Here is a 14,892-nt window from a genome sequence, read left to right as displayed (position 1 = left end):
GGTATCAAGGAGAGAGAGATCGAGGAGGTGCCGGGGTGCCCGGGTCCAGGGGAAGGGGGTTCGCAAGGGAGTGGCGGGAGCCGGGGGGGGGGGGGGGGGCGAGGAGCAGGTGCCGGGGTCCCCGGGGAAGGGCGGGAATCGAGCAGAGAGAGCCCCCCGGGGAGGGAGGCGAGGAGCAGGTGCCGGGGGAGGGGGTGGGCGGCGCCATACCTGTTGGTGTGGAAGCGGTGCAGGGGGTCCGTGCGGTGGCAGGAGGACAGCTGGCAGCCGAAGTCGCTGACGTCCAGGCAGCCCGACTCCTCGCTGAAGCAGGTGCCCGGGCCGCGCGGGGGGCCCAGCAGAGGGAAGGGCTCCTCGGGCGTCAGGAACTTCTCGGCCAAAGCCGCCGCGGCCCCGTCGTCCGCCATGCTGCCGCCGCCGCCTTCGCTGCTGCTGCCGCTGTCTCCTCCTGGCCTGGGCGGGCGGGCACCGGCGGCGCTGCTCACAGGCCGCCCGCGGGCATGGGGGAGGGGGCCCTGCGAGGCCTGGGAAGCGAGGAGACTGCGACCACCGCCGCCGCCCAGACTGCCCAGGCTGCAGCACTGGCCACCGCCTCCTCCTCCTCCGCCTCTTTCTGCTCCTCCTTCGCCTCGCCCGACGACGACTACGCCGCCGCCACGCCCGCCACAGGCGCTGCTAAGTACAGCGGGCGGCTGCGGGCGCCTGGAGGGGACGCGGAGTGCGCATGCGCGGACCTCTGCCCCCTGCTGGATTGGAGGAGGAACTGAGCCCTGCAGCGGCTGGGAGATGCGGGAGGTGGCTCAAGGCCAAGGCCAGGTAACTCTATTGCAGGGGCAACCGGAAAAGGAGATGATCCCTGACCTCTGGTACTCAAACACACACACAGGAACCCAGCCACCGAATAACAAACCACTGGAACTCGGAAGGCTTCGGCTTTTCAAAGGAGAGAAGCCTTGCTTTGGTGGGCCGAGGGAAACTGGAACTCTAGAGAACTGGGGGAGGCCCGTCCTGGCCAAAGAATTATATATGTTATATATGTGTGTGTATATACATATATATTATAGCCTATATATAATATGAATTATATATGTATATAACAATAATATAATAATAGATCAGTTAGAAAGAGGAGAAAAGGAGAAGATAATATGTAAGATCCTTGAGGGCAGCCCCGGTTTCCTTTTGGTTTGGTTTGGTTTTTCATCTTTGTGATCCGCAGGGACTGTTACCTAGGAGGTGTTGACAAAGTTGGTTCACAGACTGCCCTGTGAACAAGCAAGGGCCCATTCCCATCTCTTCTACCTCATCAGGAATGCCCTGCTTTCTGCTTCCCTCTAGGACTAGCCTTCTAGGCTCAGTCCAAACTGATTAAGCATTGATCATGGACCTAGAAAATGACTCACTCTTTGAGGTAACCAAACATACTGCCTCGAGTTGATGGACATATAAAACTGGCATGACCTGTTCTTAATGAAACCATACTGATTCTTTGTCATCACCATTTCCTTTTTTAAGTCATATAGAACTTGAACCTCAAAGGTCAACTTAGCCCCACTCCCTCATTTTGTAGAGGACAAAACTGAGGCCCAGGGAGAGAAAGGGACTTACTTGTCCATGGTGGTATCAGAGGCATGATTTGAACCCCATTCTCTGAGTAGGGGCAGCTAGGTGGCACCATACTGCATAAAGCACTGGGCTTGAAGTTAGGAAGACTTGAGCTCAAATCTGGCTTCAGACAGTAGCTGTGTGAGCCTGGACAAGTCACCTTACCCTGTTTGCCTCAGTTTCCTCATCTGTAAAATGATCAGGAGAAGGAAATGGCAGTCCACTCCAGCATCTTTGCCAAGAAACTCCCAAATGGGGCCAAGTGTTCTTTCCACAGTATTAGTTAGAAATCTAACCTCATTTTCCAAATGAAAAACCTTCCAGCCAAAAGGGAAGTGAGGTAACATGTATACAGATAACCTTGCAACAAATTAACAAAGCCAACATTTGAAGCCATTCTTTCTACTATGAAGAATTGGGTCTTTAATTATTTGATGTCTGTATATCTTGTCATTCTACTAGATCAGAAGTGCCCAAAATTCAATTCAACAAACATTTATTGAATACCCACTGTGTGCGGAATGTTGGTAGTACAAAGACAAAAATGAAACAAGGCTTGGCCTTCAGAAACATATATCACTGTGGGTTATGTACAACATGTACTCAGAGAAGTAAATATCAACTATTTACAAAGTTATAAAAGTAATTTCAAATTCACCACCAACTAGGAGTGGGGACAGGAAAGGCCCTCCTATGGAAGATAGTATCTGAGTTGAACTTTAGAGACAGTTAGGGGCTCTGAGAGGCAAGGGAAAGACCAAGGGGACAGTCTCTACTGTCTAAAGACTGGGAGATGGGGGGTGGCTAGGTGGCACAGTGAATAGAGCACCAGCCCTGGAATCAGGAGGACCTGAGTTCAAATGTGGCCGCAGACACTTAACACTCACTAGCCATGGACCTTCAGCAAGTCACAACCCCAACTGCCTTGCTTTCCCCCCTCCAAAAAGCAAAAATAAAAAAAGACTGGGGGATGGGAAATGGAATACGGCCTGTGTTGTGGGAAGAGTAAATAGATCAGCTGGGGTATCAATCAACCAACCAATCAATCAATAAGTGTTAAATTTCCTACTATGTGTTTCACACTGGAGAAGGAGGTACAGGCATACCTCAAAGATATATATAGGTTTGGTTCCAGACTATTGCAATAAAGGAAATATCACAATAAAGCAAGTCATACAAATTTTTTGGTTTCCAAGTACATGTGAAAGTTATGTTTACAGTATACTGTGGTCTATGAGTATGCCTAAAAAAAGTATGTGCCTTAATTAAAAATAGTTTAATGCTAAAAAATGCTGACCATTATGTAAGCCTTCAGCAAGTAATAATCTTTTTGCTGGTGGAGGTTCTTGCCTCAATGTTGAAGCTGCCGACTGATCAAGATGGTGGTTACTGAAGGTCGGGGGTCTGTAGCAATTTCTTAAAATGAGACAAAAATGAAGTTTGCCCCACTGATTGACTCTTCCTTTCTCTTGCATGCTTGGAGGCCATTTAAGGTTATTAATTGATCTTATTTCAGTATTGTTGTATCTCAGAAAATGGGAAAGCACCGAAGAGAGGGAAAGAGACTGAAGGTGCATCAGTTGAAACACATATAACATTTATCAGTTAAGTCCCAAAACAATAACAGTAGTAACATCAAACAAAGTTGACTGATCATAGATCACCATAACAGATAGAATAATAATGGAACAGTTTGAAATATTGGCAGAATCATCCAAATGTGACATATAAACATGATGTGAGCACATGCTGTGGAAAAAAATGCAAATATCTGCAAAGCACAATAAAACAAAGTATACATGAACAAAGAATGGAACAGTCCCTGCTCACTAAAGATTGATATCCTAATGGGGAAGATAAGTACAAATAGAAACATATTAGCATAAAAATAAAGTTGCTACACACAAAAAATTAAATAAATGGTAGGTTGGGAGACAAGACACTAGCACTTGGGGGCATCAGGAAAGGCTTCCAAGATAAGGGCCTCATATAAAACCTATATCAGATTGCTTACTATCTTGGGGGTAGGCCGGGATGGGGTGGCCCAGAGAAAATCTGGAAGTCAAAATTTTATAAAAAATGAATGTTAAAAATTGTTTTTACATGTAATTGAAAAAATAAAATACTGTTTTTAAAAAGATAGGTGCCTGATCTGTATCTTAAAGGAAAAGAGGGGACTCTATTAGGCAGAGGTAAGAAGGGAGTATCTTCTAAGCATGGGGCATGTGCAATGCAAAAGCACAGATGGGAGATGAGGGAAAGGAGAGAAAGCCAATTTGGCTGAATTGTAGAGTTTGGGAAGGGAAAGGTTGGTCAATGAGGCCGGAAAGAGAGGTTGAGGTCAGTTTGTGAAGCATTTTAAAAGCTAATAAGGGGAGTTCCTATTTAATCCTAGGAAGCCACTGGAGCTTTTTGAGTAGAGGAATGTCATTATTATATCTTCTATTAAGGAAAGTTGTTTTGGCAGTTGTATGTGTAACATGGACTGGAGTGGGGAGAGACTGGAGACTGAGAGGCCAATTAGAAGACTGGTACAATAATCCAGGGTAGAGAGGTGACAGAGGCCTGAACTAAGGTGGTAGCTCTGTAAATGGAGATAAAGGGTTAATTTGGAGAGATGTTATACAGGTAGTTATGAGATTTGGTGAATGGACTGGATATGTGGGGTGAAGGAGAGTGAGGAGCCAAGGATAATACCAAGATGACAAACCAAAGACATTGAGAGGACGGTTGTTGCCTTTGGCAGAAATTGAGAAGTTTAGAAGGGAAGTGGGTTTGGGGAAAAGAGAATTAGTTCCATTGTAGAGATGATTAAGACATATGATTTCAAGTGTCCTATAGGCAATCAGCGATGCTGGGTTGAAGTGGGGAGGAATGTTGAGACTGGGGTTGGATATATTGATCTGAGAATCATGAGTACTGAGATGATGGTTAAAATCATGGAAGTTGTTGGGGGGGAGAGACATACAGAGAGAGGGAGAGACAGAGAAGAGAGAGACAGAGACAGAGAAGAGAGAGGAGAAAGAGAAGGAAGAGGAGGAGGAGGAGAGAGAATAATATTCAGAGGGAGAGAAGATGAGATAGAACTTTGGGGACTACCTACAGTTATGGAGTGTGATGATAAGTCAGCAAAGAGTGAGATAGAGTAGGTATACAAGTAGGAGGAGAAACAGGAGAGAACAGTCTCAGATATTACCAAATGAGATATTTGTAAAGTGCTTAGCACTGTGCCTAGGACACAGTAAGTGCTTATAAAAATGCTTTTTCTCCCTCCTCCAAAAACCTAAACAACAGATTTAGGAGGGGAGTGTGATTAATAGTATCAAATGCAGCAGACAGGTCAAGAAGGATTGGGGCTGGTAAAAGACTATGATATTTGTGGGTGGGTAGGTGGTGCATTGACTAGAGAGCACCGCCCTGAAGTCAGGGGGACCTGAGTTCAAATCCAATTTCAGACACTTAACACAAAAAATAGCCATGTGACTTTGGGCAAGTCACTTAACCCCAATTGCCCTACCCTCTCCTCTCCAAAAAGAGCAAAAAAAAAAAAAGACTGAGATTTGTCAATAAAAAGATCATTGGGAATTTGGGGGAGAGTTGTTTCAGTTGTATGATAAGGTTGAAAGCCAATTTGCAAAGGGTTGAGGAGAGGAGATGAAAGGAGATTAATAGACAATCTGTCTGGAAAGATAGGCTGGAGAAAAACCTCTGTGAAAGGTTTTAAAGGTTAAAACAAGTTTTGGGGCGGCCAGGTAGCACAGCGAGTAATAGCACCCGCTCTAGTGTCAGGATGACCTGGGGATCGAATCCGGGCTCAGACACTTAGCACCCACCCAGAAACACCTGGCCCTGTAACCTTGAGCAAGTTACTTAACCCCGATTGCTTAAAAAAAAAAAAGGTTTGTGTTTGATCCTAGAGGCAATAGGAGCTTTGGGGGCACGGGGGCGACATGGTCAATCCTGTGCTTTAGGAACATCACTTTGACAGCTGAAAGGAGGAAGGACTGGAGTGGGGAGACCCTAGATCTAGGCAGAGACCAGCCAGCAACTAGTGCAGTGCTGAGTGCAGTGATGTAGGGCTGAAGGGATGAGGGCCTGAAACAGGGCGGTGGCTGTGTTAGAGGAGTTCAAAGACAGATGGGAGAGGTATTGTGGAGTCTAGGAGACTTGCCACCCGGTTGAGCTTGAAGGTGAGGCCGGGGTAAGAGTTAATGACACCTATGAAGATATCCTTTGCTTGCTTTAACATAGCGTCCCATGCTGCGCTCCAGGAGTCTGCCTCCAGGCCCACCCCGCCCGTTTCCCCGAAGCCCAAGGGCATTGTTTCGGCCAGTAAGGACCAAGGGAGCACTGCAGAACCATCAAACTCTCCCGGGGTCAGGCCCCGGGAGGCTCCGGACGGCAGAGCCACAGGGTCCTGGAGGGCTGCATGATAGCTCCCCCGGCGCTCCCTCCTCCCCTCCCGCCCACCTCTCGACCCACTATACTGCGGTCAACGTGCGCCACGCCCTCCGATCAGGGGCGGCGGCCGCCGGGCTAGCTGCTGCCTGCAGATGAAAGCCCACCTCCCGACCTGGGGACCCGCACTGCAGCCCAGTGAGCTGGCTCCGGCCCGGTATGGTCCGGCCCGACCCGGCTGGTAGTCAAGGCCAGGCCTAGTAAACCCTGGGCAGAGATGCGATCAGCCAGCTCTGGAGGCGTGCGCATGCGCCTGCGCAGCCCAGCCAAGGGGACTGGAGCGCAGGCAGGTGCTTAGCGCTCATCCCTCCTCCATCCTGGGGGCCGCCCTTCTCGGGGTCCAGAGCTGTAAAGCAGCCGGCGGACATTTAGTCAAACCGCCTCCATTTTATGGATCGAATAGCCAGGATCCAGAGGCCATGGGGGCGGGGCAGAAAGGGAATAAACGTGTATAAAGTGCCGACTGTGTGCTAGCCACTACACTAAATGCTTGACAAACCTATTTGACCCTCACAACAAGCTTGAGTTATCCCCATTTTACAGTTGGGGAAACTGAGGCAAACAGAGGTTAAGTAACTTGACTTGCCCCGGGTCACATGGTAGGTTTCTGAAGCCAAATTTGAACTTCCTGACTCGGGGCCCAAACCTCTCTCATTTGCACCACTTAGCTGTCTCTGCATCTCATTTCACAGAGAAGGAAACTGAGACCTGGGAAGGTACTTCACCTCTCTTTATAGCCATAGTGGAAGGGATCTCAGACACCATCTAGTTCAATCCCCTCATTTTACAAGCCAGGAAATTGAGCGACTTTGCCCAAGGGTACACACAGGATCCTATATTTAGAATTGGAAATAACCCTCATTTGACAGATGAAGGCTCACAGTGAGTCATAGTGAGGCCTGTGGAGGTCCTTGACCTCTTTATAATCCTAGCCTCCGAGCTGGAAGGGGCTCAAAGGGCTAATCTCTCATCTTGCATATTAAGAAACCAAAGACCAGAGAAGGCAAGGATTTGTCCAAGATTGCATAGGGAGGGGGCAGCTAGGTGGCTCAGTGAGTAAAGCTCCAGCCCCAGAGTCAGGAGAACCTGAGTTGGGTTCCAACCTCAGACACTTAACACCCACACAAAAAAAACCATCCGTGTAACCTTGGGCAAGTTACTTAACCCCCATTGCCCTCCCCCCAAAAAAAAAAGATTGCATAGGGAGTAAGCATCAGAAGCAGCATTCGAACCCAGATCTTCTGACTAGTACCTATAACCCCAGGCTTTAAATGTTGGCTACTCCACAGAAAAGGGAAGGACAAAGAAGTAGGCTTTCTGTCAGCTACCTGTCAGAAGGGATATCCCTTTCGTTCATTGAGTAGAGTTCCAGATGGCATGGTCAAGCTAGCTAGCTGGGTCTCACACTCTCTTCTGGCCACAACCCTGAGCAGGAGTTTCTGGGAGTAAAGATTTTCCCACCACTCCAGCTTCTTTTTTCCTAGCTATCCAAGGGATCACACAGGAGAGGAGAGTTGTCAAAAAGCAAAGAATGACCAGTGATCACTTCAGGGAAAAACTGGGAGGACGGAGTGAGGTACAGTAACTGGAAGATGTATCAGTTTCAGAAAGAGAGGGAGTCTTTGAGGTTCACTACCACCCAAGCCTCAGAATCCACAGACATGCAAAATGCTGCATGAGCCTGCATTCCTCAGGATTTGTATTTCCAAGCATGGTAACAGGGAAACTCTTGCCAAAAGAAAATGCATGTCACACATTGGGTATGCCAACCCACAGTAAGCAGGTGGCTCCTCTTTTTCCTTAAATAACTGGGCCTCCTGCTGATTCTAGGACCCTTCATCATTTTTCCCCTACACTTTGGGTTTTCCATATGCAAAAGAAGGTTGTGAAGGTTACCTTGGCAAATACTACCAACCATGAGCTCCAGCTTCTCCCATTGTAAATTGAGGAGGTAATAAATATTCAGGCTGAGCCATCGTTCCTCAGATGCATAAAATACATGTAGCAAATGTTTGTGGAGGCAGATTACAAATAAAAAATGTAATAACGTTGGTATGCCAGCACTCATAGGCTCTCAGAGCTAGAGCTGGCAGAGACCTCTGAGGTCATTTAATCCAAGACCCTCATTTTACAGAGAAGGAAACTGAGGCCCAGGGAGGAAAAGGGACTTATCCAAGGTCACACATAAGAGCACAGGATGGGGCTAGAGGGGATGTCAAAGGCAATCTAATACAATTCTCTGATTTACAAAGGAGGGAACAGATCCAAGCAGGCATTTAACTTCTGCCTCACAGTCAGTCAGCAAGCATTTAAGTACCAGGTACTGTGGTAAGGGCTGGGGAAAAGGCAAAAACAGTCCCTGCCTACACGGTTTACATTCTAATCTGGGTATATACATGATATATACCAAGTAGATGAAAGATCATTTGAGAGAAGAGGCTAGTAGCTGGGGGATAGAGGGGAGGTGCAGGAAAGGCATCTCTCAGAAGGTAGGACTTGAGCTAAGTCTTTTGTTTGCCTTTTGGAGGGGGGAGAACTGGGCAGTTGGGGTTAAGTGACTTGCCCAAGGTCACACAGCTAGTAAGTGTTAAGTGTCTGAGACTAGATTTGAACTCAGGCCCTTCTGATTTCAGGGCCTGTGCTCTACTCACTGTGCCACTAACTGCCCCTAAGCCAAGTCTTGAAGGAAGTTCAGGGATACAAATGATCATGTTCTCAGTCACAGTCTTAGAGTGGTCTCTTAGAGACCTCCTCATTTTCTAGATAAGGAAACTGAGGCACAGAGTGGCTTGACTTTAACCACCAGGTCTTTCCTTTTGACCCCCAATGCCAGCACCCTTCCCACTCTGCCAGGCTCCCTGTAGCTGTGAAAACTGCTAGAGATTTTACTTTCACATCTGTATTTCTTGTGAACAATTAGTCAAAATGGGGGTTGTTTCCTTGAAACAGTAGTTGCTTGTGTCTAGTCCGTCCCTGGACCAAGCAGGGTCTCTGGTTGGCTTGTAGATCAGTCACAAGCTGAGTCTGTATTTATATAATAATTTCTATAATGCTTTTTTTATGGGAGATTTTTTTAACAACGTCACTTCACCTAGAAGGTAACCACCAAGGTAAGACCAAGGGCCCCCAAGCTGTGATCACCCTAGCTATAGGAGAGATTTGGGTGGTTTGGGGCTTGGCGGAGGTGGGTGGGACTCCACCTTCCCAGTGCCAGGCTGATTCTGCCTCCATCATCATAGTCGCTTCTGCCAATCTGTTCCTTTTTATGATTAGATTGAAACATGAAGCATGCAACCTCAATTAATGAGATTTCAACTGGAACACTCAAAATTCATCTTTGCTTCAATTGCTAGGCTAATCATAAGAAAATCGGCAAGTGTGGTCTAGTGCAAGGAGAGGCTTTTAACTCTTTTGGTATTCTGGACTCGTTTGGCAGTCTGTTGAAGCCTGTGGACCCTGTCTCAGAATCATGTTTTAAATAACTGAAGGAAATGCAAAATTTCAGCTAGAGGTTAGTGAAAATTAAAATGTAGTCCTAGTCTTATCCATGTATCCATAGGTCACTTGGGGGGTCTCTGGCTCCAGGTTAAGAACCCCTGGTCTAGTAGAAGGAGCCTTTGACTGGACAAGGAGCCCGAGAATCTTGGGTTCTAGTACCAGTTTTGTTTGGCTGCGTAACCTTGGTCAAGTCTCTTCTTTCTAGGCCTCAGTTTCCTCATCTGAAAAATTCAGGAGTTGGACTAGATGGTTTCAGTGGCCATTGTCTCCTCCTGCCAAAAATCCCATGCTTACTATAGGATTTTAGAGTCCCCATTGACATAGCTGTTGCCCAGTTAAGGGAACCTGGGAAGGGAGGCTGCCTGTCATACCCCAGGCAAAGCAGGCCTTCCTGAAATGTGTGCTTGAGGGGCTCCAGGTTTAAACTGGCCTGTTCCTCATTCCCACCAACATTATGCTCCCCCTTTACCCAAAACTTCCTTTCAGGAGGTCTAAAATCAGCCATTGACTTGATTGCACACGTGGGCCATATGGTCTTGCTGCCTTTTATTTCTCCAATGGAAAGGACTCATGAATCACCTCACTTGCTTTTCTCCCTTGTACCAAGCATACACTCCTCTCAATGACTTGTTCCTATTACTCAATAGGAATCCTTTGTCCCCAGAGCTCCTTCTCAAATGGTGTGGCTTTGGTGAGCAAAGCTTTCAGAGGGAAATGATGGAAGGAATAATCTGACTCCTGCTTGGTTGAAGTTATTGGCTGGGCCACTCACCTTTTAATAAAAGTGAAATCTGATTAAAAGTGGAAGATGGTGTGTGGGAATGTCTCCCTCCACAGAATCAGGAGGCTTGATTCTTAGACCAGCCTAAGGACCCCTAAGGATCCCTTGGGGCAGCTAGGTGATACCACAGTGCATGAGTCAGGAAGACTCATCTTCCTGAGTTCAAATCCAGCTTCAGACACTTACCAGCTATGTAACCCTGGACAGGTCACTTATCCCTATTTGCCTCAGTTTCCTCATCTGTAAAATGAGCTGGAGTAGGAAATGGCAAACCATTTCAGTATCTTTTCCAAGAAAACCCCAAGTGGGGTTGTGAAAACAACGAGACAACCAGGACCTCTAAACTCTGATTACCACTACACCACTTCCCCTGCCATTTGATCCTTAGATGTGCCTCTGGCTGATTTTCTCTATTCTTAGGTCAGGCCCTTATTTATTGCATGTCTATACTGTAACACACATGATCTCCTTGCCTCAATGGTTGACAATGGGCAAACACTGTTATCAGAAGGGTCCCCAAAGGGATCATTTTGATCTCCTACCATATCAGTGTTTTGAAACCTCTGATGGATCCTGTACGACAGATAAACCCAGCGCACTGGAGGGCTGCTAGCACAGGTTCACTCTTGATCTGGTCAGACAGGAAAGACACTAAGAAGGGGTTAATGATCTTACTTTATTCTAGTCTAGTTTTCTCATAAGAGGTTCCTGATAATGGGAGTACAACTTCTACAGCATTCTCTAATCACCCTTCTTGCCTGGAGAGAAGGAGGGGCAACTACTCCTACATCTCAATGGGGTCAATGGAGACGAGCACAACTTGTGTGTCCCCCTAAATCCCCTCAAGCCTCAATGGGGGCCAACTGAGGCATGCACAGCATTCCAGCTTGTGTATTCAACCCTAAGATTCCCCCCAAAGCCTTGATGGGGGCCAATCAAGGCATGCACACTATTTGTGCATTCAACCCTAAAGTTCCCCAGTCACTGACCAATGCCTATCTGCTTTATAGGGGCAACAGACAAAGAAGACATAGTGCCAGCAATAGTCTCACAAATTTACATCACTCCATCCCTGTATCTCACTGGGCACTCACAGTGGATGTTTATATGATTTATCATGATATAACACTGCACCAGCGTGGTGGAGATGTTTGGAACAATAATCATGGGAACTCATATCTGATGCCTGGGAACAAGAGATGGTTATGGCTATGGATCCTGGGAAAATGAACTCTAAGAAATAATAACAAGAATTCACTTTACACACACTAAAAACCACCTTACTTACAGATTTTCATTGCCTTCTAAACTAAAGTCAGGGTTCTTTCTGTCAGCACTGTGGGTTTCCTTCACTTAGGTCTGATCCCCTAGGGCTGAGAAGGCAGAATGGGGCAGTAAACAGAGCACTGGGACATGGAGTCAAGATGATACGAGTTCAAATCAGATATAACTAGCTCTAAGACTTCAGATGAGGGACTTCATTTTCCTAGCTCTCATTTTTCTCCTCTGTAAAATGAGGAATTTGGGCTAGATCATGCCTTCTAGCTTCAGATCACTGATATTAAGGCAGGGTTCAAGGCTGTCATTCATCTGAGTATCTCACCAGTTACCTGTTACATAGATGCTCAGTAAATGTTAGATTTTTGTTAATTTCCTCCCTTCTGGAACTATTCCCAACAATGACTTTGGTTATAGAGGACTTCCTCCCTAATGGTTCTTTTAATAGAATGTGTGTGTGTGTGTGTCTGTATGTGTGCTAGGAGGAGGAATAAAGGAGAAAGGGACTTCCTTTGTCACAAATGCTTACCTGTGTTACAGAAGCCAAACCCCCGCCTTTTATTTTTCTTCCACCAGAGGGAGCAGCTTCCCATCCATCTTCAGGTTTGAAGAGGAAAAGTGGCTAAAAAGATGCCTGTAAATTTTATTCTCTCTGCAAAGGTTGTAAATTTCCAGGCCTTGCCTTTAAAGGCTTACGTAGCAGATGATATTCAGACCTCCCCACTCCCCCTCACCCCCCCATTCCCCCGCTCCCGCCGCAAGCCCCAATGCATGCCGGCCAATTTCTAACCCAGAATTCTAGCTTTCAGTAAATGAATGATCAGAAGCAGATGCTATAGGGAGCCACCTTCTTATCCCTCCCCTCCAGGAAGAGGAAGATGGTGATGATGCCATGCTAGGAAAGGACCAAGGCCTCAGCCCACCTTAGTCATTAATTGGGGAAAGTGACGACAGGCCTGAAGACCTCTTGAAATGACTGCACGGTACCTGACATACAGTAAATGCTATATAAATGTTAGTTATTGCTACTATTACCATTATTATTATCATTATAATAACCCAATGCAAAGAGAATTTACTTCCTGGCTGAAAGAGCTTTCTCTCCTTGTGGGTAACTCTTTATCAGGGCCCAAACAGAACTAGTTTGATCCATCTTCCATATGACTACTTGAAATTCTTGAACAGCCCTCTCATGTGCCCTCCCCCCCCCGCCCCCAGCCCCATAATAATTTAAGAATTGCTACCCTGGGTCAGGCTCAGTTATTCTTCCTTGCTGGGCTTATTTCTAACAGGGCACTAGAGGCCATTTCCTGATTAAGTATGGTAGAACCAGCGGCTGTCCAAAACCAAAAGAAACCTTTGAGGTCATTTACTCCAGGCCTTTCAGACACCTGAGGTTTAGCAATCATTCTCTCTGATGTCAATGCCAAGACATCCATCTGATAGAGGGACCCTAATTCTATCTTAATGATTCTAAGTGGACCATATATTCATAAACTTGCATCTATGGAATTGTCCTTCAGTAGAACTTAGATTTATAGGATCTAAGATATCGAACTGAAAGGGCCCTTGGAGGCCATCTCATCAAATCCAGACCCCTTGGTGCATACCAAGTAGCACAACAAGATCCAGGGAACAGAAGTTACTTGTCCAGGGTCACGCAGAGTATCCTAGATATAAGGCTGGAGGGACTTCAGAGTACATCTAGTCCAACCCCTTCATCTTACAGATAAGGAAACTGAGGTCAAGGGGGGACACGGGACTTGTCCAAGGTCACACAGTTGTAACCGTAGATATAGAACTAGAAGGAACCTGAAACTATCTAGTCCCATCATTTAATTTTACATATGAGAAAACTGAAACCCAGAGAGAAGTAATTTGTACAAGGTCATATAGGTAGTAAGGGAAGAAGATATTCCATTCACCAGTCATGGTCCCTAACCCCTCTGATCTCCAAAAAACTCGTCAGGAATCAAAAGAATGGTCTCTAGTTTCTTGGTGGTGAGGGGAGGTAGGATGAAAATCCAAGAAGGGACTTTAAAGAAAGTTCATGGATGGCTTTCCTTTTCCTGTCTGGTGACTCCTGAACAAAGCTGTAGCCTCAGTGGTATTTTTTTCTCTACTCTAGCCACTCAGACCACAGTCTTTACATTGCAGGACGCTTGGCACTCCTTTTTTCTGGAAAGATTTCTCACGCCCACCCTTTTGGAGTAAATATGTTGGCCTTGAAATGGGGAAACCAAATAAGTGACCTGCTACATCTGTCTGCTGTCTTCCAGTGGTGCTCTGTACCTTGATGGGGAAGGACTTCCCAGAGTCACTCAATGACGCATTTTGAAGATCTCCACCCTGTCCAAGCAGCAGCTCAGTCTCCTTGTCTGGGGGATCTGTCCCCTTCTCAGAGAAGCCCCTCCCACTACCAAGATCAAATCAAAAGCCAGCTGGGCATATATTTTGTATGTGGCCAAGCTGCAGCAGAGGGAGACTGACCCTGAGCCTTGGTAAGAACTGGCCAGAATAAAGGAAGAAGGCAGGGCCATGTGTCTATCTAGGTAAGAGTCAATATGGTAGACTGGATTCGCTGTATGGAGCTCTGGACTTGTAAGACTACATCAGACATTTATTAGCTGTGTGACCTCAGGCAAGTAACTTTCCCTTTCTGAGTCTCAGGGTCCTGATCTGTAAACCAAGGGGCTTGGACTGGATGGCTTAGTTACCAGCTAACCCAAAGCAAGGAAAAGTCCTATCAGTCACAAGTAAGATTCTTGTGATTAGCTTTTGGGTTCCTCTGTCAGGTCCAGATTGGGTACTGGACATATATAATACTGATGACTTCATTTTTTGACCCTTTCCCAAACAGGTTTTGAGCCTCTTAGACTCATGAATACAGCCCCAATGCCCTCATGTACATTCTACATCACACTTATCTCCAACATAGTTTTTGGACAGAGGTTCCCAACCTAGGACCCACTGATAGATTTCATGTGGTCCATAAACTTGGATGAGGGGGAAAAAACACTTGCATCTATTTTCATTAACCTTTGGTTTTCTTTGTAACCTTTTTTTTTCTATTTTGTGCATTTACAACCATTAATCTGAGAAAGAAGGAAGAAAGGAAGGAAGGAAGGAAGGAAGGAAGGAAGGAAGGAAGGAAGGAAGGAAGGAAGGAAGGAAGGAAGAAAGAAAGAAAAAAAGAAAGAAAGAAAGAAAGAAAGAAAGAAAGAAAGAAAGAAAGAAAGAAAGAAAGAAAGAAAGAAAGAAAGAAAGAAAGA

The 14,892-nt window shown here is 46.2% G+C and overlaps 1 protein-coding gene across 1 annotated transcript in view; it reads right to left on the bottom strand.

The window, feature by feature from the left end:
- FAM199X (family with sequence similarity 199, X-linked) overlaps positions 1-635 on the bottom strand; it is a 47,486-nt gene extending 46,851 nt beyond the window's left edge. Inside the window, exon 1 of the mRNA XM_069102187.1 lies at positions 211-635. Within this exon, the coding sequence (XP_068958288.1) occupies positions 211-407 (197 nt within the window). The 5' untranslated portion in view covers positions 408-635. The remainder of the gene's footprint in view (positions 1-210) is intronic.
- Between the last annotated feature and the right edge of the window lie 14,257 nt (positions 636-14,892).

The sequence above is a fragment of the Petaurus breviceps genome, unplaced genomic scaffold (genome assembly GCF_028583685.1).
Source record: "Petaurus breviceps papuanus isolate PSGF00001 unplaced genomic scaffold, PetGlider_PUasm1.0 532, whole genome shotgun sequence".
Classification (NCBI taxonomy): Eukaryota; Metazoa; Chordata; class Mammalia; order Diprotodontia; family Petauridae; genus Petaurus; species Petaurus breviceps.
The sequence above is the reverse complement of the archived record's forward strand: the minus strand, read 5'-3'. Positions and strand labels throughout refer to the sequence as shown.